This window comes from Drosophila melanogaster, chromosome 2L (genome assembly GCF_000001215.4).
Source record: "Drosophila melanogaster chromosome 2L".
In the NCBI taxonomy this organism is placed as follows: domain Eukaryota; kingdom Metazoa; phylum Arthropoda; class Insecta; order Diptera; family Drosophilidae; genus Drosophila; species Drosophila melanogaster.
This window is the reverse complement of record NT_033779.5, coordinates 21,163,543-21,179,894: the sequence shown is the minus strand read 5'-3', so window position 1 is coordinate 21,179,894 and position 16,352 is coordinate 21,163,543. Positions and strand designations below refer to the sequence as shown.

Genomic DNA, 16,352 nt, shown 5'->3' with positions numbered 1-16,352 from the left:
GTCAACACTGTACAAACAGATTATAATTTTAATTATAATTCATTATTTAAAAGAATACTTAAGCACTCCTAATAAAGAAGTAATGTAATGTTATTAAGGAATTTTCATTGTTTTCGAAATAAATATAAATTTATTTATTTGGTAAATATTAATACCAAAAACGTTCACAGCTGGTATTTTTCGTTTGCAGCACAGCTGGATTTTTCCCAAATCCGAAATATGGTCATCCGCTCGTCAATAAGTCATCTTTCGGCTTTAATTCGCGAAAAAACTGCAGGAAATCCAAAAGGAAAGTCCCTGGAAGCGGCCATAATAACGCAGCCGTGAAAATCACAGGGATTTCATCGCCAGCTGTGTCGAGCAGCCCTGGATACGCGGAAAAGAAGCTGCAGCAGCCGAAGAAATTTTGAGTGTGTGCGTGAGGAAGGAAAACGGGGGACCGCAAACAACGGATCGCGAATTTCGTCTTAAGACAAAGTCTTGCGCTGCTTGTCACGGTATTCCACGGCCTTGCCGACGGACTTCCCGGTTCTGGAAAACCGCAGCCAGGCTAAAACGAGAGAAGGTGAGAGTCGCAATATGGCGAAAAAGATCCCCGATCCCAGCCAAATCGCCATGCGGTGCTGCTCCGCCCACAATTCCGCACCCCGCCCGTTGAATTCGCAAATTAGCTTCAACCGCATTTGCCTTTGCTTTTGTTGCGATTTTTTGTTCTCCGCATTTGCAATTTTTTAAATGTTTTGCAAATATATCCCGTGGCCATTTTGTGGTTATAAGCGCCGCTTGTTGGCGGCTCCACGTGTGTAAGTGTGCGTGCCTTCTGCATGTGTATTAAATTACAACCACGCGGCCGCCCTCTTTAGTTGTTGTTGCTGTGGTTTGTGCCGTTTCTGATAACCTCTTGCATGTTGTTATCAAAAATGAGAGAGAGCCAAAGGAGGAGCACGGCTTACATCACAGACATCGCATCGCTTCAGTGACCTAATGCACTCCTAACCTTCGGAGAGGCTTTTCATATTGCTGCTGCTGCGTTTTTACACACTTCAAGAGAAAATAAATGGCAAACAAGAAGACTTGCTACCGTCGATTTGTCTCCTGGATTGTTGTTGTTTATTTTTGTTTTCTATTTTACTTGTGCACTTTTCAGCTCTGTTTTCGTTTACCTGCCATTTTTCTCCGCTCATCTTTCGCTCTCTCTCGCTTCCGCTGCCACTCTCCTCTTAGTATTTTCGCCTGTCATCTGGCGGTCAGTAGCCGGCGCCCTCCCCCCTGACCCCATCACCATTACGTTCCGTTTCCTCCTCACATCCTCATCCTCATGCATCGAAATTTGTATTTTAAAATATATGTACTAAGTCGCCGATTACTTCGGGAATTCGAAAAGCATGTTCCTGACCTGCTGTTTTTCTAAATTCTTTGATGGGACAAATGTGTCTATAAAATTAAATGTTAACTTCCATGCTTTGATAATCTACTTTAGTATGTAGAAGTATATAGCATTGACAGATACTCCTGGCACAAAAATTCGTTTTTCATGTTGTTAATCCAAATTCAGTCTGTTGACCAAAATTATACAAAAATTATATCTATTTAATATTATTTTAAAAAACCAAACTATGATCATTTGGAGCACTTTTTCCTATGGTATCTATGATTTTATGCTGGCTGTGAATACACTCTGTCTTAAATTCTAACCACGGTTAAATAAACAGGTATTATTAAGATTAAGTTATAGGCTTATTCATATACGTAAATGTTTTATATTTGGTCAAATAAATAATACCCACAGAACGTAATCGTCGCGATGCACAGCGAATCATTTTTGGTAGGCGTCTCTCGGCCTTGTTTTTCGTCGCTTGTAAATTTCTTTCCACATTGCACAAATCATCTTTCTGTGACAAGAAAATATTTGCCAATGTTTATTGTCTATCGTAGAGCGTCCTGGCCAGCTGCATGTTGAATGTTTCTGCGAGTGCTCCACAAGATATTGCCGGTATGTGAGCCTTCTGTACCACAAATCTCAATCTCCGCGATTGCCCCAATCCGAAACCTATTTTCCCCACCTCCTAGCCAGCTTTTAGCCTTGTTTCTGTAGCGTCGATTGCAGCCACAATTGGAGTATAAATAAGCAGCAGAAGCGCGTTTACCAGCCAGTCGAGATTCGGTGTTTGTTTCTGCGATTGCTTGACTGACACTCAAATCTTTGCTCTTTTCAGTGCTGCAACGATAAAGAAATGAACTCAAACATTTTTCTGGGCACAGCAGAGAATGGCCTGCGGCATGATAAGATTGTTATACTTGATGCGGGAGCACAGTACGGCAAGGTAAGCTTAAAACCAAGAGTAGTTTTAACCTCTTCTTAAAATGGTCCTGGTTTCTCCGCAGGTTATCGACCGTAAGGTACGCGAACTCTTCGTTGAGACGGATATCCTTCCTCTGGATACGCCAGCTGCCACGATACGCAACAATGGCTATCGAGGCATCATCATCTCCGGCGGACCCAACTCAGTCTACGCTGAGGATGCGCCCAGCTATGATCCCGATCTGTTCAAGCTAAAAATACCTATGCTGGGCATCTGCTACGGCATGCAGCTAATCAACAAAGAGTTCGGGGGCACAGTGCTCAAGAAGGATGTTCGAGAGGATGGCCAACAAAATATCGAGATCGAGACCTCGTGCCCGCTCTTTAGGTGAGCCAGGAAATATTGATTCCCAAAACAAGCAGCAACAAGAAAGTGCTTAGGCTTAAATGCGTTTACCTAAGCGCTGATACAATGCTGCCAGAACAATTTTAAAGCCAAGAACAGTTTAGTTTAGAGTAGTTTATAAACTGATCTACACGTGGCCTAACATATTATCTATCATTACCATTAATTATTCTAATACATGCAATTAACAAACATAACATCTTCGTTTCCCGCAGTCGCCTCAGTCGCACACAGTCCGTGCTGTTAACCCACGGAGATAGCGTTGAGAGGGTAGGCGAGAATCTGAAGATTGGTGGCTGGTCTACAAACCGCATTGTGACAGCCATTTACAATGAAGTACTACGCATCTACGGCGTACAGTTCCATCCTGAGGTGGACCTCACTATCAATGGCAAACAGATGCTATCGAACTTCCTGTACGAAATCTGCGAACTGACACCTAACTTTACCATGGGTAGTCGAAAGGAGGAGTGCATACGCTATATCCGTGAGAAAGTGGGCAACAATAAGGTGTTGGTGAGTTTGGGAAAATAAATTTTCAATCAAGACATGAATATCTCAATACAATCTACATTTTACAGCTCCTGGTCAGCGGCGGCGTGGATTCGAGTGTCTGTGCAGCTTTGCTCCGCCGTGCTTTGTACCCTCATCAGATAATTGCCGTGCATGTAGATAATGGTATGACAGTAGACAGATTAGCGAAATTTATTCATTTATATTTTTTCTACGTCAAATAATTCATTAACTCGGTGAATACCGAATTTATATCATTTGTACTTTAAAACCTAATATTTTATCCCTTACTTCAAGGTTTCATGCGCAAGAAGGAAAGTGAAAAGGTGGAGCGTTCACTGCGCGATATTGGCATTGATTTAATCGTCCGAAAAGAAGGCTACACGTTCCTTAAAGGCACCACGCAGGTCAAGAGGCCCGGACAGTACTCCGTGGTGGAAACGCCGATGTTATGTCAGACATACAATCCGGAGGAAAAACGCAAGATAATTGGTGATATATTCGTCAAGGTGACCAATGATGTAGTAGCCGAATTGAAACTAAAGCCCGAAGAAGTTATGTTGGCCCAGGGAACCCTCCGACCAGATCTGATCGAGTCCGCCTCTAGCATGGTGAGCACGAATGCAGAAACAATCAAAACGCACCACAATGACACGGATCTGATCAGGTAAAAAAGCAAAAGTCTAAATTCCTAACCAAATTTTAGTGATCAGCTTATTTTTTGTAATTCATTTCTTCAGAGAGCTTCGTAACGCAGGACGTGTGGTTGAGCCCCTTTGCGACTTTCATAAGGATGAAGTGCGCGACCTTGGCAATGATCTTGGCCTGCCTCAAGAGCTTGTGGAGAGGCAACCCTTTCCGGGTCCTGGCCTGGCAATCCGCGTCCTTTGCGCTGAGGAGGCATACATGGAAAAGGACTACTCAGAAACTCAGGCATGTTAACAATTAATTGCTGTCAAAGTTATTATAATAAATATACTATTTAATTGTAGGTTATTATCCGCGTGATTGTAGACTACAAGAATAAACTGCAGAAGAACCATGCTTTGATCAACCGCGTAACGGCGGCCACGAGCGAGGCGGAACAGAAAGACCTTATGCGTATCTCATCGAACTCGCAGATCCAGGCAACTTTGCTGCCCATCCGATCAGTGGGCGTGCAAGGTGATAAACGGTCATATAGCTACGTAGTAGGCCTATCCACGAGCCAGGAGCCCAACTGGCAGGATCTTCTCTTCCTCGCCAAAATCATACCGCGAATTCTGCACAACGTGAACAGGGTGTGCTATATCTTCGGCGAACCCGTACAGTATCTAGTGACGGATATTACGCACACCACACTGAATACTGTAGTTCTTTCGCAGCTGAGGCAAGCCGATGATATTGCCAATGAAGTAAGTGGATTTGTCATAGAAATAAATAAAATGTATTATATCATAACCGTTTTAGATCATAATGCAAGCTGGACTATACCGGAAGATCTCGCAGATGCCTGTTGTTCTCATACCCGTGCACTTTGACCGCGATCCCATTAACCGCACACCCTCGTGCAGAAGGTCGGTAGTGCTGCGTCCGTTCATAACGAACGACTTTATGACTGGTGTGCCGGCTGAGCCCGGATCCGTGCAAATGCCTTTGCAAGTGAGTCAGTTTTCAATCTTTCTGAAAAATGTATATTTAATCTTTTCCTGCTCAAAGGTCCTAAATCAAATTGTACGCGATATATCCAAGCTGGATGGAATCTCGAGGGTGCTGTACGACTTGACAGCCAAGCCGCCGGGCACCACCGAATGGGAATGATGCGTTCAAACCAAAATTTTTAACAGCCATTTCATAAAAATAGATGAGAGAAAAAATAATCAACCAACCAATAAGCGGCGGGCTCTCGATAATAGGACAATGGCCAATCAATGGACGGTCAGGAAGGATAAAGATCCAACGGCGGACGGATCGACCCTTGCCTTCGAGCACTTCACAGCTGCTCCTGCCTTTTAGAGAGACACGTTAAACGAGCAATTCATGAGGCGCAAATACAGAACTGCAACTGCCGCTTCGAAATTTAAAAACAATTCAGGTTCTTTATATCGATGATGCACGTATGTGTATCAAGATCTAAAACAGATGGTAAACTATTTGCCAATAACACTTATGTACATTTTCATGTTTTGTTCCTTTTGATAAAAGGAATGTGCCCACAAACCACGTAACAAACAAAAAAAAATTAATTTACGCATTTTTAGTTATATACATATAATATATATAATATACATAATAAATAATTGCAAAATCACAAGTTTCGAAAATTGTATATTTGCTAGAGAGAGAAGTGTTTTCATGGCAAAAGGCATAAACGATTCTAAGAATACAAAACAAAAATATTGTAAGCTAAAATTATGAATTGTTATATAAAACGTCAATATTTAAAAAATGGCAAAACCAGAAAAACAAAACGATTATGATACAAGAAATGTAATAAAGCGAAAAATCGATTCAAATGTGTTTGCATTGCATTTTTTTATTTTGAGATATTCAAATCAAGGCCTATGGTCTAATCTTTGTTTTTGTCAAGTAATAGGGACCGCCACTAGTAATTTTTTGAATTTTTTGAAAAGCGTCGCGGGAGAGAACAAACTTGCTATTTTGGAGATTCCTCAACTTCTCAAGCGAAGCCATCTTTTCTCTAATGGGCGTACGTTTACGTTTTTCCTGAACATGTCGCAGGTTTCTAGACGGATTCTTTTCGAGAGTAGGTCCCGAAGGCTTAAGATGCATTGGCTGAGTAAAAAGTAGAATAAATACTAAAGTGATTTGTTCGTTAACTATAAACATACAATCTCTCGAGGGGGTTTTCCCCCTTCTCGGTCAAACATGTGATTTAGAAACAGCAGATTATCTGAATAAAATAGTTTTGGCTGCGGCGATTCACCCGAAAACTTTGCACCCTGCTCTTGTATGCGCTCCATCTCAACTTTATAGCGAAGCTTGTGAATCATATGTTTCCAAAACCCAGATGGCGAGTCCGCTTTCATTTCATCGGCAATCGCATCCCAGATTCTGTCTTTGAGCTCGAAATTGAAGAAATCTTTGTTGCGCTGATTCCACAAGCATTTGTGATCTTCATACAATGCGATTAACTTTAATTTAGCCTTGGCGGTCTTCATGAACTCCGGGCTAGGTGAGAAGGTGATGGGGGTCTTTCGCAAAGAAGTGGCGTCTGTATAAGTGTAGGAGCCTGTGCTGGAGTCAAAGGACGTTGTACTCTGTTCCTGACGCTTAAGTTTTGCAGCCAGTAGGGCTCGTCTTCTTCCCAACGATGGCTTGTCGGAGAGTGAAAAGAAATCCGTGCTGGAAGCAACGGAAGTTTTACTTTGAGCTCTGCGTTTCATAGTCCTAGAATTGGATTTACTAATAATTTATATTTGATTGACAATTCGACATATTTTCCAAAAGCTATGGGTGAATAATTAAGTAATCTGCCCCAGTAGATTCTATTATTGATATTATGCTTTATTGTGCAAATTGTTGTGTCTTACGTCTTATAATTGATAAAATTATGTTAATAATGAAGAAAATATAGAGGACACGGGATGAATTGACGGCACTTATTGTCCGCTTTTTTGTTTTAACTGTTGTTTATTAAATGAAAGAATCGGTTTAATACATATTACTTGAGTTTTATTCGCACTTAAAACAGTTTCATAGTAGAGGCAATCTGTAGAGCATTTGGACAAATTCAAAAAGAACAAAAATTGAAGGAAACGCATGCATAGCCAGAATTAAAAATAAAATTGTGTATAATTATATATATAAAACTCTTACAATTTCTCGCTATCGTTCGGCTACATAATTCACTTTTAAAGCTGCACACTCGATATAGTCAAAATATAATATAAACAATTTGAAAAGAATTGAATAACAATACCATAATTCGATTGCTTCCGTTGTGAATTTGAGTGTGTTCACCTACAGGAAGAAGGTTGGGATCAGGCTTCTTGACTGGGTGTCTTAAGTAGGTCCAGGACCATTTACTGGGCCAGCTCCTTCATGCGGTTGAGAGCGCTGCCGGCCTTGAACCAGCCGATCTGTAGGTCGTTCAGGGTGTGGTTAAGCTTGATCCTCTCGACCTTGTCGCCATTCTTGATTTCGGCATCTACGGGCTTTCCAGGCGCAAGGGATTTCAGGTTGAGCAGGGAGATTTTGCTCGTGGGCTGGATCTGTTGAAGTACAAAGATATGGTTAATATGACCTTAGTCACAGAAGCTAAGAGTCGCAAACCTTATCGTAATCAGCGGGATTGGCGAAGGTGAGAGGCAGAAGACCCTGTTTCTTCAGGTTGGTCTCGTGGATACGGGCGAAGGACTTGACGATAATGGCACGACCACCAAGGTGACGGGGCTCCAAAGCGGCATGCTCGCGGGACGAACCCTCGCCGTAGTTCTCATCGCCGACGGCCACCCACTTGATGCCGTTGGCCTTGTAGTCGCGGGCTACGTCGGGAACTCCTCCCCAGCTACCGTTGCGTTGGTTCTTGATGTTGTTCATCTCGTTGTTTTCGTAGTTGGTGGCTCCGATAAACATGTTGTTGGAGATGTTGTCCAAATGGCCACGGTACTTCAGCCAGGGTCCGGCAGCGGAGATGTGGTCAGTGGTGCACTTTCCCTTAACCTTGATCAGCACAGTCAGATCGGTCAGATCCTGGCCGTTCCACTTGTCAAAAGGCTCCAGCAGCTGCAGACGCGTCGACTTGGGGTCGACAGCCACCTTGACATTTTCGCCGCTCTGTGGGATTTCCATATTGATTCTTAAGAACAATATAAATCAGTTTGGGAATTTAAATGTACTTACGGGTGGGGGAGCAGTGTAGGTGTCCTGGCCGGGATCGAAACCCTTGGCGGGCAGCTCGTCGCCGAAGGGAGCCTTGAGCTTGAACTTCTTGCCATCAGCACCAGTAAGCTCGTCGGTCAGCGGGTTGAAGTCCAGACGACCGGCGATGGACAGAGCGGTGACCAACTCGGGACTAGTGACAAAGCAATGGGTGGCCGGGTTAGCGTCGTTCCTGCCAGTAAAGTTTCGGTTGTAGGAGGTGACAATGGTGTTCTTGTCGCCCTTCTTAACGTCCTTACGATCCCACTGTCCAATGCAGGGACCGCAAGCGTTGGCCAGAACGGTACCGCCGAACTTGTCGAACACCTCAGAGATGCCGTCGCGCTCGATGGTGGCACGGATCTGCTCTGATCCGGGAGTCACATTGAAAGGAATCTTCGACTTGAGGCCATGGCTCATGGCATCCTTGGCGATGCTGGCGCAGCGACCCATGTCCTCATACGAAGAGTTGGTGCAAGAGCCAATAAGACCTACACGGATGTCCATAGGGTACCCGTTCTTCTTCGAGTTCTCGCCTAGCTTGCTGATGGGATGGCCCAAATCGGGAGTGAATGGTCCGTTAACATGGGGCTCCAGGGTGTCTAGGTTGATTTCAATCAGCTCATCGTACTCGCAGTTCTTGTCAGCGGACAGAATCTTGGCCTGGTACTTCTGGGCTTCGGAGGCAATGCCAGCACGGCCTGTCGATTTCAGGTAATCAGCCATGCGCTGGTTGAAGGGGAACAGAGAGGTGGTAGCTCCGATCTCAGCACCCATGTTGCAGATGGTGGCCATGCCTGTACAAGAGATAGAGTCAACACCCTTGCCGTGATACTCAATGATGGCACCGGTGCCTCCCTTGACGGTCAGGATATCGGCAACCTTCAGGATAACATCCTTGGGCGAGGTCCAGCCGCTGATCTTGCCAGTCAAATTGACACCAATCACCTTGGGGCACTTCAGCTCCCAGGGGATGTCGGCCATCACATCGACGGCATCAGCACCACCAACGCCAATGCACAGGCCACCCAAGCCACCACCGTTGGGGGTGTGTGAGTCAGTACCAATCATCAGCAGGCCGGGGAAAGCGTAGTTCTCCAGAATGATCTGATGGATGATTCCGCTGCCTGGCTTCCAGAAGCCCAATCCGTACTTTGCACAGGTGCTGGCCAAGAAATCGTACACTTCCTTGTTCAGGTCCTTGGCACGGGCTAAATCCTTGGGTCCACCAATCTGGGCCTCGATTAAATGATCACAGTGAACAGTGGAGGGCACAGCCACCTTTTTCAGTCCGGAGGAGATAAACTGAAGCAGAGCCATCTGTGCAGTGGCATCCTGCATAGCCACACGATCGGGGCGAAGACGCAGGTACGAAGTACCGCGCACGATGTCCTGGTTTGCGGGATCGTCCAGATGCGAGTACAGCACCTTCTCGGAGAGAGTCAGTGGGCGGTTCAAGCGACCGCGCACCACTTCCAGGCGCTTGTTCAGCTTCTCGTACGGCAGGTAGACGTCCGAGTCGAACTTGGACAGAGCCACTTTGGAGGCGGTGTAGCAGGAGGCGTGGAACTGACGCACCACTGTGGCTTCGGACGCAACATGCTTGCCCAGTCGACACACCTGGAAAGCAGATAAGAAGTCGAACTGTTAAATATGGTGAAGTGGTACATTTAGCAATCAAGATCAAGTAATTAACACAATGTGATTCTCTAGTTTATTTGCACTTCGCACACTGTGAGATTTTATTTATTCGCTTGGTAGCCCAATAAACACTTGATTATCATGTCAAGAGGACGAGTCCTCGTCACTTTAATTAAATTGATTCCTCTATCAGGAAATGATAATTCCCAAAGATATTCTGACAAGAGTACAATCATGTGGGGACCATATCTGTGAAAATTCTTCTTTACTGTACATTTAATCTTGCATACATATATAACAAATGTAAAACATTATTATCACCGCTTTCACTTGTTTTAAGATCAATATATTGCTAAAGCTAATAAATTTTAATCGTCTTGAAATTTTTGAATAGCCAAAAATAATCCATTGATCCATTTACCGCTTCAGAGTGAAATTTTTCCAAATATTTTTTTGAGATTAGTAAAATGATTGAAAGTTTACATTTAACAATCAAAGTATTTTAAGTGCTAGCCAAAGTGCTTTAAGGTTCTTCGAACTGCAGAATAAAAAAATAAAAAGTAGCTGGAAATATAGTTTGTTTGTAAGCCTTTCAAATTGTTACAATATTCTACAGAACACTCCAATTAGAAGAACCACGTGACGACACGACTGTATGTACATACACGCAAATCGAAACAATTGCAATGACAATTACGTCAAATAGGTCGTTAACTTATGGGCAGAGTACAGTGAAACCTTTCTCGAAGCTGACGTGGAAAAACCCCACTTGAAAGGCAAAACTCCTCCAATGCGCGTGATACTCAAGTTAAACGGCGCAACTTTTTTAAGCTATATTTAGTGCTGGCATTATCAAAGTGTAAGTAAACCTGTCACAGATAAGACGGTCCTCCGCCACAAGATATATGCTCTAGAGGGTGTTCGCCTCCTGGTTAAATAACTGGACCCCGGCGATTATGTAAATGCAACTATGCCAACCATCGAACCCCCACGAATCGCTGTTAATTGTTGAGAGCTAACGATTTCGCATGGTTCACTGCTGCGTATTCAGTATACATGTTTGGGATGCAGGGCCTGTAGAATCACAAACACTGCGAACTCGGTTACCTAACCACTTCGAATTTTATGATTTTAGGTTAGAAAACGCTGTGCGAAAAATTTGCTATTTTTCGCTGCCCACATCCTGCTGGGTGTGTAAGAAATGGGCAATGATTTTTTGTAAACTTTCGCGCAGTGCTCTGTCCAGTTGTCTTTATCGCAGCTTGGAATTTCGGGGTTCCATTCACAGATTCTATACGTAAACGTATATATAGCCGTGGTTATATATTGGCCGACTGGAGGCACAGGCTCCGCTCTAGAACCTACCTGTGCCTGGGCGTTCATCAATCTCGCAGCCATGGTCGCGTCCTGATTAAGCGATACTCGAAATAAACCCGACGAAATTGATATTGCAGCAAATGCTTCGAAGCCGTCAAAATTTTCAGCCCTCTCAGCCGGAAGATTTTAAGACAGACTAAATTCTTTACCACGGCGACCAGTGTTAGCTGGCGTCACGCATACGCGTCAGCAATGTTCCGCCGGCTTGTTTCCCGCCAAAATTGGGTCGTTAAATAAATAGGACCATAGAAAGTTTATCAGTTTTGAATTAAAGCGATAAACATTTATTAACTTCAAGAGAATTAATGGACTCTATGGCGTTAAAACTTAAATCGAAGTAAATGCTGAAATAATGCACTGACGACAACTTATTTTTCTGAGCAGGGACTTGGATTAATTTATCCTTTAGCTTTTTTTTAGCAGCCAGCGCAGACGACTACCGCGCTGTGCTGTCCAACACTGCCCATTTGTTTGCGTGGGCGGGTGATACTTTCCCACAACTGCGCGAATAATAAATAGGCTCGGCTGTGAAAAATGTTTGACAATGGCCAGTCAGCATTAGTCCTGATCCCCTTGCCATGTCCGAGCGTCGCGTAGTGCATGAGATACCCGGAGAGTACCAGCCAGTGCCCAGAGCACCGGAAGAGCCAACCCCTTTGACCACATCGTGTTGCCGGCGTCCCAATTGCGGCCTAGGGCTCCAGGATGAGCGAAATATCTGTTCCTGCAAGCACGGCTACATCATACCAGTGCTTATACTCTTCGTTCTGGTGATGATTGTGCTTCTGTTGCCTTGGGAGACCTACCATCGAAATGAAAACGGAAACAGCCCCGTTCCGGTGGAAAAGCCGTTACCATGTCAACTCGAACTGGTGGAGAGCTTGCCCTTGGGGTTGAACTACAGCCAATGGCAAAGCCACCCCCAACTGAGTAGCACCTTTGATGCCTGGCAGCTACTACTAGGCAGGGCCAAGGCATCGTTGGACATCGTTTCTCCGCACTGGACACTGCGCGGCTTGGACGTCAACGATAGCAGCACCGGGCCTGGAGATCAACTCTTTCAGCAGCTACTGTCGAATGGAGATGCCGGCAGACCCAAGCTGCGCGTGCGGATTGTGGTTAATCGCAGCCACGATAGCCTGTGGCATGCTGATGCCCGTATCTTGGCTAACTACGGAGCAGCCGACGTCGTGGGCATTAATTTTCTGCACTCAAAACTGTGGTTAGTGGACGGGGAGCACTTCTACTTGGGCACAGCTAGCATGGACTGGCGATCACTGACGCAACGCAAGGAACTAGGTGTGCTGGCCAGAAATTGTCCCCATCTTGCTCTAGATCTGGGAAAGATCTTCAAGGCGTATTGGTACCTGGGCAGCAATGAAGTGCCAAAGAGCTGGCCGTGGATATACCACACGCACATCAATCAAAGAAGACCGCTTTTGCTAAACATCAACAAAAAACATACAATGAGAGCTTATTTATCCACATCACCACCAGAGTTGATCGCTACTGGAAGGACCCGAGAGCTAGATGCCATTTTAGAGGCTATCGACAAGGCCACAGACGTTATATACCTCTCCTTAATGGAGTACTCTCCTCGGCTAAGACGGAGTAACAAATTGGAGTACTGGCCGGTCATAGACAATGCCCTGCGTAGAGCTGCCTTGGAACGCGGTGTGGCCATTAAGGTGCTTATTTCATGGTGGAAGTATTCGGATCCCAGCGAGGATCACTTCTTGAGGTCCCTTCAAGCGCTCGACAAAATTACGGAAGGAGTAGATATACAAATGGTAATGAGCTTATAAGTATTGGCAATTTTATTAACAATTTCTTTGCTCTTGCAGCGACGTTTTGTTGTACCCACCACAAATGAACTGGAGAGGATTTCCGGCGGTAGAGTTAACTGCAACTCGTACTTAGTCACCGATAGGGTTGCCTTTATAGGCACCTCCAGTTTTTCGGGAGAGCATTTTACTTACTCAGCTGGCATTGGATTAGTACTCCAGGACATGGAATACAACAATAATAGTCTCCGTACAGATTTAATGGCAATTTTTCTGCGGGACTGGTTTAGTCCCTATGCATTGCCACTGAAACCAATTTTACGAATTTGAATTACGCTTTTAAACCTGCCGGCATTTTGCAACACCGCCACCAGCTGTTCATGTCATAACAAACGCAAGACCTAACCTCAAATTCTAAAATAAATTTAAGTTCCTCGCTCTTAAGTTAAAATAAGCATGGCTAACAAGCCGACGCGCGATGTGATCGGCATCATCTTCAAGAACTTTTGGAAGTCCCTACGACCGCGGCAGTTTCGTGGGGATTACATTGGGGAGGACTATTTCGGGAATAAGTACTACGAAATTCCTGCAAATCCTTCGATTGGAAAGAGGAAGCCTTCCCGGTGGTTCGAGCCAGCGGATAAGGAAGCCTTCGACCAGGAGCTGACTGCCGAATGGGAGGCGTGGCTACGAGGGCGCCGGGAGGAGCCGCCCACCCGCGAAGAGCTGGTGAAAAATCTTCAGATTATGGACATGAAGAAACGCAACGCCGCCGAATTGGAAGCAACATACGCCAAGGGCAAGGACGACAAGGCACTGCCCAAGCAGGTGGACGGACCAACTATTGGAACCTTTCCCAAATACAAGGAGTATGAGTTTATTCCTGGCAAGGAGCCACCGGAGAAGTAACTCTATATTGGTTTTCCTTTTAATTTAATGTGTAAATATAGTTAAATTGATCTTAAATGTTTTACCATTCGTTCAAATCTAAGTCCTTAACAATATCCACGGCTCCACCCGCCTCGTCGTAATCATCTTCCACTGTTGCTGGCCGAGGTTTTTGTTTCTCGGGCTTCTCTTTCTTCGCCTTTTTGGCTTTAGGGTGCTCAACTTCCACCTCCTCCTCCTCCTGTACATCCTCGTCGTCATCATCATCTGATCCCAAATGCAGGCCATCATCGCCTTCATCTTCCGAGTCCGAGGGGAAGAGTTCGACCTCGCCGTTTTCATTTCTCACTGGTACTCCGGTTTTGACCGGTAGTTTCTTTAGCTTGGGCACATCATAGTCCGCATTGATTTCATCTGTATGTGCTGCCTGTCGTCGCTTCTTGGTCTCGTGTGTCTTTAGCCAGCTGGCATAGTAGACGTCTAGTGGAGTGCGCTTAAGACGGAGTTGCTGCTCCCAGGCGGCGACCGCCTGCGCATCCTTTATGTCAAAAGTGACACTGCTCTTGCCACGTTGCTGCTCTATGAAGCGGGCACTCTCCTGAATCTTCTCTAGCAGCTGTTTAAGTTTTCGAGCATAATTGGCATTCCTGCATTCCTTAAGGTACGTTTTGATGGCCATGACAGTGGGCACCACCAAATCACTAAAGGCCAGCGAGGTGGACTCATGAGCGAGATATTCCAACAGAAGCCCACACACCTGCTCGATCACCTCATCGCGGAAGCCATTTTCCGCCAACTGCCCTTTGTTAAGCCTAAGGACGCAGGTAAACTGCACTGGCTTCATGGATACCGCCGAGTGCTTGCGGTTAAAGGTATTGCTCTTTAATACCTCCACAATGAGTGGAAGCACCGGCACATATGTGTTTGTCTCTTTGGCCAGTGAAATTAGGGTCTGCAGACAGTGGAATCGCAATGGGAAGTATTGAGCGGTGGGTATCAGTCGAATCACTCCGGTGGCAATGGTAACAAGGGGATAAATCAGAGGCTGCAACTGTGGTTTGTTCGCACTTGCTCCCAGGAGATCTGCCCACAAGCGCAGCGAGTTAATAAATTGCCAGTTGTAAACCGCTTGGAAACTGTCCTTTTTCTTAAGGATCACTGCATTTCGCAGGTGAATGGCCAACTGTCGGATGTAGAGGAAGACATGTTGATAACTGACGTTTAAATCCAACGCGAACATCTCCACCAGCGAGCGGCGCATAAAGTTGATTCCTGGTAAAGTGTTCGGCGACACGAACTTGGAATTGCGTACATAGGCCAGGTACATGGCTTTTAGAACGTGATTCAGCATGGTCGCCTGCAAGAACCATTGGTGTTAGCAGGGGTCACAATAAGTGTCTAGTTCAGAATATTTACCTGCTGTTTCCTGGTTATCTTCAGAATGCAGAGAAAGGCCAGAACACGAACTGTTTCATCTCCAGTGGACCATAAGACAACCAGACGCTTTAATATGGTCTTTCCAAGTGCCGAAAAGGGAACCACCATGCCGGCCATTTGATGCAAATGCTTCAGCAACACGCCCAAGATATTTGGACTGGACACCTGCTCCACCAGACGAATCAAATCGGTGAGGTAGTAGCGCAAACAGCCTCGCACCTTGACCCACTTCTTGTGCTTGTGCAGCGGTAGGCTGCTGTTGGGTCTAACGCCCAGCAATCGAATTATAGCGGGCTGCAGGTGGATTACGCAGAGCTGAATTACTCCATTAAACGCAGCTGCCCCCACTACCTTAAATGCGGCAGCATTATGCTTGTTCTCTCCTCCGTCCGCTCCGTCGGCAGAGATACTAGCCAGAGCTGAATTGAAAGCCTGGATAACCTTGCGGACAATGTCAATAGATATGTTGGCCTGGCCCAATTGCTGTTCCCACTGATGCAACAGGTTGAGGGTGATCTTTTGGATACCTCCAGCTGCCGCATCGTCCTCTTCGTCGACCTCAAAGTCACTCTCATCGCTAGCCACCTCCAAATCCTTGCTGGGTTTGTGGTACTTCTCTTCGTCATCCTCGTCATCCTTACTTTCCTTAGTTACCGTATCTTCCTTGTCTTCCTCATCCCCCTCTTCATCATCATCATCATCTGTGTCCAGTAAATTAAAGTCCAGTAGCTTCTTATCATTATTTTTTAAGAAATCATAAAATTCTGGGTCTATATCTTTAAGCCCTTCAAGCTCCTCTTTGTGGGATTTCTTAAATCCCTTTTTTGTGGTCTTCCCATTCTTCACTGGTTCGGCGACTTTCTGCTTCGGGTTTCTTGGAGTAACTTTCGTTTCAGAGGTTGTTTGCGGTTTCGTCTTCCTGATGGCATCCTTGGCGGGCTTCTTTTTGCTTAGGTCAGGCTTGGATTTGCCCAGGGTCTTAATTTTTTTCGTAGCCAGCTTCATTTTTCAACGTGCAAACTAAAACAAAAATGCACGTGTGCTGTTCAACGGGGCTGCCACGCTGCTGAATTGTGGGCAGTGCTGCCAATGCGTTAGGAAAATAGAGCTAAATACAGCTATAGTAAAAATAGGCAAGTTT

At 45.2% G+C, this 16,352-nt stretch overlaps 6 protein-coding genes and 3 non-coding genes across 16 annotated transcripts; 5 read left to right on the top strand and 4 right to left on the bottom strand.

The window, feature by feature from the left end:
• Window positions 1-165: 165 nt before the first annotated feature.
• Window positions 166-1,485, bottom strand: asRNA:CR44911 (antisense RNA:CR44911). Its single transcript, NR_124410.1, has one exon.
• Window positions 212-5,713, top strand: bur (burgundy). 2 transcript variants are annotated; one of them, NM_001299191.1, is made up of 10 exons: window positions 212-565; window positions 2,217-2,324; window positions 2,386-2,690; window positions 2,924-3,224; window positions 3,290-3,386; window positions 3,519-3,888; window positions 3,962-4,154; window positions 4,214-4,615; window positions 4,671-4,862; window positions 4,920-5,713. In NM_001299191.1, exons 2-10 carry the CDS (start codon window positions 2,235-2,237, stop codon window positions 5,019-5,021), a joined length of 2,052 nt encoding a protein of 683 aa, NP_001286120.1. In that variant the 5' UTR covers window positions 212-565; window positions 2,217-2,234; the 3' UTR covers window positions 5,022-5,713. The 2 variants fall into 2 exon arrangements, with proteins under 2 accessions (NP_001286120.1, NP_620114.3); NM_138759.4 differs by having other exon boundaries at window positions 4,920-5,512.
• Window positions 2,719-2,855, top strand: scaRNA:PsiU2-38.40.42 (small Cajal body-specific RNA : PsiU2-38.40.42). The gene has a single exon (NR_048031.2). It is a non-coding gene; the product is annotated as a small cajal body-specific RNA : PsiU2-38.40.42 (small nucleolar RNA).
• A 2-nt stretch (window positions 5,714-5,715) lies between the features above and the next one.
• Window positions 5,716-6,673, bottom strand: CG31627 (uncharacterized protein). The gene is made up of 2 exons (NM_165357.3): window positions 6,053-6,673; window positions 5,716-5,996 (listed from the first exon to the last, which is right to left on the bottom strand). Exons 1-2 carry the CDS (start codon window positions 6,605-6,607, stop codon window positions 5,763-5,765), a joined length of 789 nt encoding a protein of 262 aa, NP_724314.2. The 5' UTR covers window positions 6,608-6,673; the 3' UTR covers window positions 5,716-5,762.
• A 36-nt stretch (window positions 6,674-6,709) lies between these two features.
• Window positions 6,710-11,325, bottom strand: mAcon1 (Mitochondrial aconitase 1). 4 transcript variants are annotated; one of them, NM_001103716.2, is made up of 4 exons: window positions 11,091-11,244; window positions 8,067-9,704; window positions 7,497-8,000; window positions 6,710-7,435 (listed from the first exon to the last, which is right to left on the bottom strand). In NM_001103716.2, exons 1-4 carry the CDS (start codon window positions 11,121-11,123, stop codon window positions 7,247-7,249), a joined length of 2,364 nt encoding a protein of 787 aa, NP_001097186.2. In that variant the 5' UTR covers window positions 11,124-11,244; the 3' UTR covers window positions 6,710-7,246. The 4 variants fall into 4 exon arrangements, with proteins under 4 accessions (NP_001097186.2, NP_001286119.1, NP_001163030.1 ...); NM_001299190.1 differs by having other exon boundaries at window positions 6,711-7,435; window positions 11,091-11,325; NM_001169559.2 differs by having other exon boundaries at window positions 6,878-7,435.
• Window positions 11,314-13,849, top strand: CG43345 (uncharacterized protein). Of its 2 annotated transcripts, none has more exons than NM_001042907.2 (2): window positions 11,314-12,892; window positions 12,947-13,849. In NM_001042907.2, exons 1-2 carry the CDS (start codon window positions 11,681-11,683, stop codon window positions 13,214-13,216), a joined length of 1,482 nt encoding a protein of 493 aa, NP_001036372.2. In that variant the 5' UTR covers window positions 11,314-11,680; the 3' UTR covers window positions 13,217-13,849. The 2 variants fall into 2 exon arrangements, with proteins under 2 accessions (NP_001036372.2, NP_610096.1); NM_136252.4 differs by having other exon boundaries at window positions 11,546-12,892.
• CG43346 (uncharacterized protein) lies at window positions 11,314-13,849 on the top strand. Of its 3 annotated transcripts, none has more exons than NM_001299189.1 (2): window positions 11,314-12,892; window positions 12,947-13,849. In NM_001299189.1, the coding sequence occupies exon 2, from the start codon at window positions 13,343-13,345 to the stop codon at window positions 13,793-13,795; it is 453 nt and encodes a 150-aa protein (NP_001286118.1). In that variant the 5' UTR covers window positions 11,314-12,892; window positions 12,947-13,342; the 3' UTR covers window positions 13,796-13,849. The 3 variants fall into 3 exon arrangements, with proteins under 3 accessions (NP_001286118.1, NP_001246121.1, NP_001246122.1); NM_001259192.2 differs by having other exon boundaries at window positions 11,546-12,892; NM_001259193.1 differs by lacking the exon at window positions 11,314-12,892 and having other exon boundaries at window positions 13,271-13,849.
• Window positions 13,805-16,254, bottom strand: Noc2 (Nucleolar complex protein 2). Its single transcript, NM_136251.4, has 2 exons — window positions 15,191-16,254; window positions 13,805-15,131 (listed from the first exon to the last, which is right to left on the bottom strand). Exons 1-2 carry the CDS (start codon window positions 16,214-16,216, stop codon window positions 13,857-13,859), a joined length of 2,301 nt encoding a protein of 766 aa, NP_610095.1. The 5' UTR covers window positions 16,217-16,254; the 3' UTR covers window positions 13,805-13,856.
• On the top strand, window positions 15,624-16,024 carry asRNA:CR44910 (antisense RNA:CR44910). The gene has a single exon (NR_124409.1).
• Window positions 16,255-16,352: the final 98 nt, after the last annotated feature.

Excerpts from the sequence above, each read along its gene's own strand:
- bur (NM_001299191.1), top strand. The coding sequence starts at position 2,235 with ATGAACTCAAACATTTTTCTGGGCACAGCAGAGAATGGCCTGCGGCAT. Across the intron at positions 3,225-3,289 it reads TGGGCAACAATAAGGTGTTG|CTCCTGGTCAGCGGCGGCGT; the intron begins GTGAGTTTGGGA and ends TACATTTTACAG. Across the intron at positions 4,155-4,213 it reads AGGACTACTCAGAAACTCAG|GTTATTATCCGCGTGATTGT; the intron begins GCATGTTAACAA and ends ATTTAATTGTAG.
- CG31627 (NM_165357.3), bottom strand. The coding sequence starts at position 6,607 with ATGAAACGCAGAGCTCAAAGTAAAACTTCCGTTGCTTCCAGCACGGAT. Across the intron at positions 5,997-6,052 it reads GAAAACCCCCTCGAGAGATT|CCAATGCATCTTAAGCCTTC; the intron begins GTATGTTTATAG and ends CTTTTTACTCAG.
- mAcon1 (NM_001299190.1), bottom strand. The coding sequence starts at position 11,123 with ATGGCTGCGAGATTGATGAACGCCCAGGCACAG. Across the intron at positions 8,001-8,066 it reads CCTACACTGCTCCCCCACCC|AGCGGCGAAAATGTCAAGGT; the intron begins GTAAGTACATTT and ends GAAATCCCACAG. Across the intron at positions 7,436-7,496 it reads ATCCCGCTGATTACGATAAG|ATCCAGCCCACGAGCAAAAT; the intron begins GTTTGCGACTCT and ends GTACTTCAACAG.
- Noc2 (NM_136251.4), bottom strand. The coding sequence starts at position 16,216 with ATGAAGCTGGCTACGAAAAAAATTAAGACCCTGGGCAAATCCAAGCCT. Across the intron at positions 15,132-15,190 it reads AGATAACCAGGAAACAGCAG|GCGACCATGCTGAATCACGT; the intron begins GTAAATATTCTG and ends TGGTTCTTGCAG.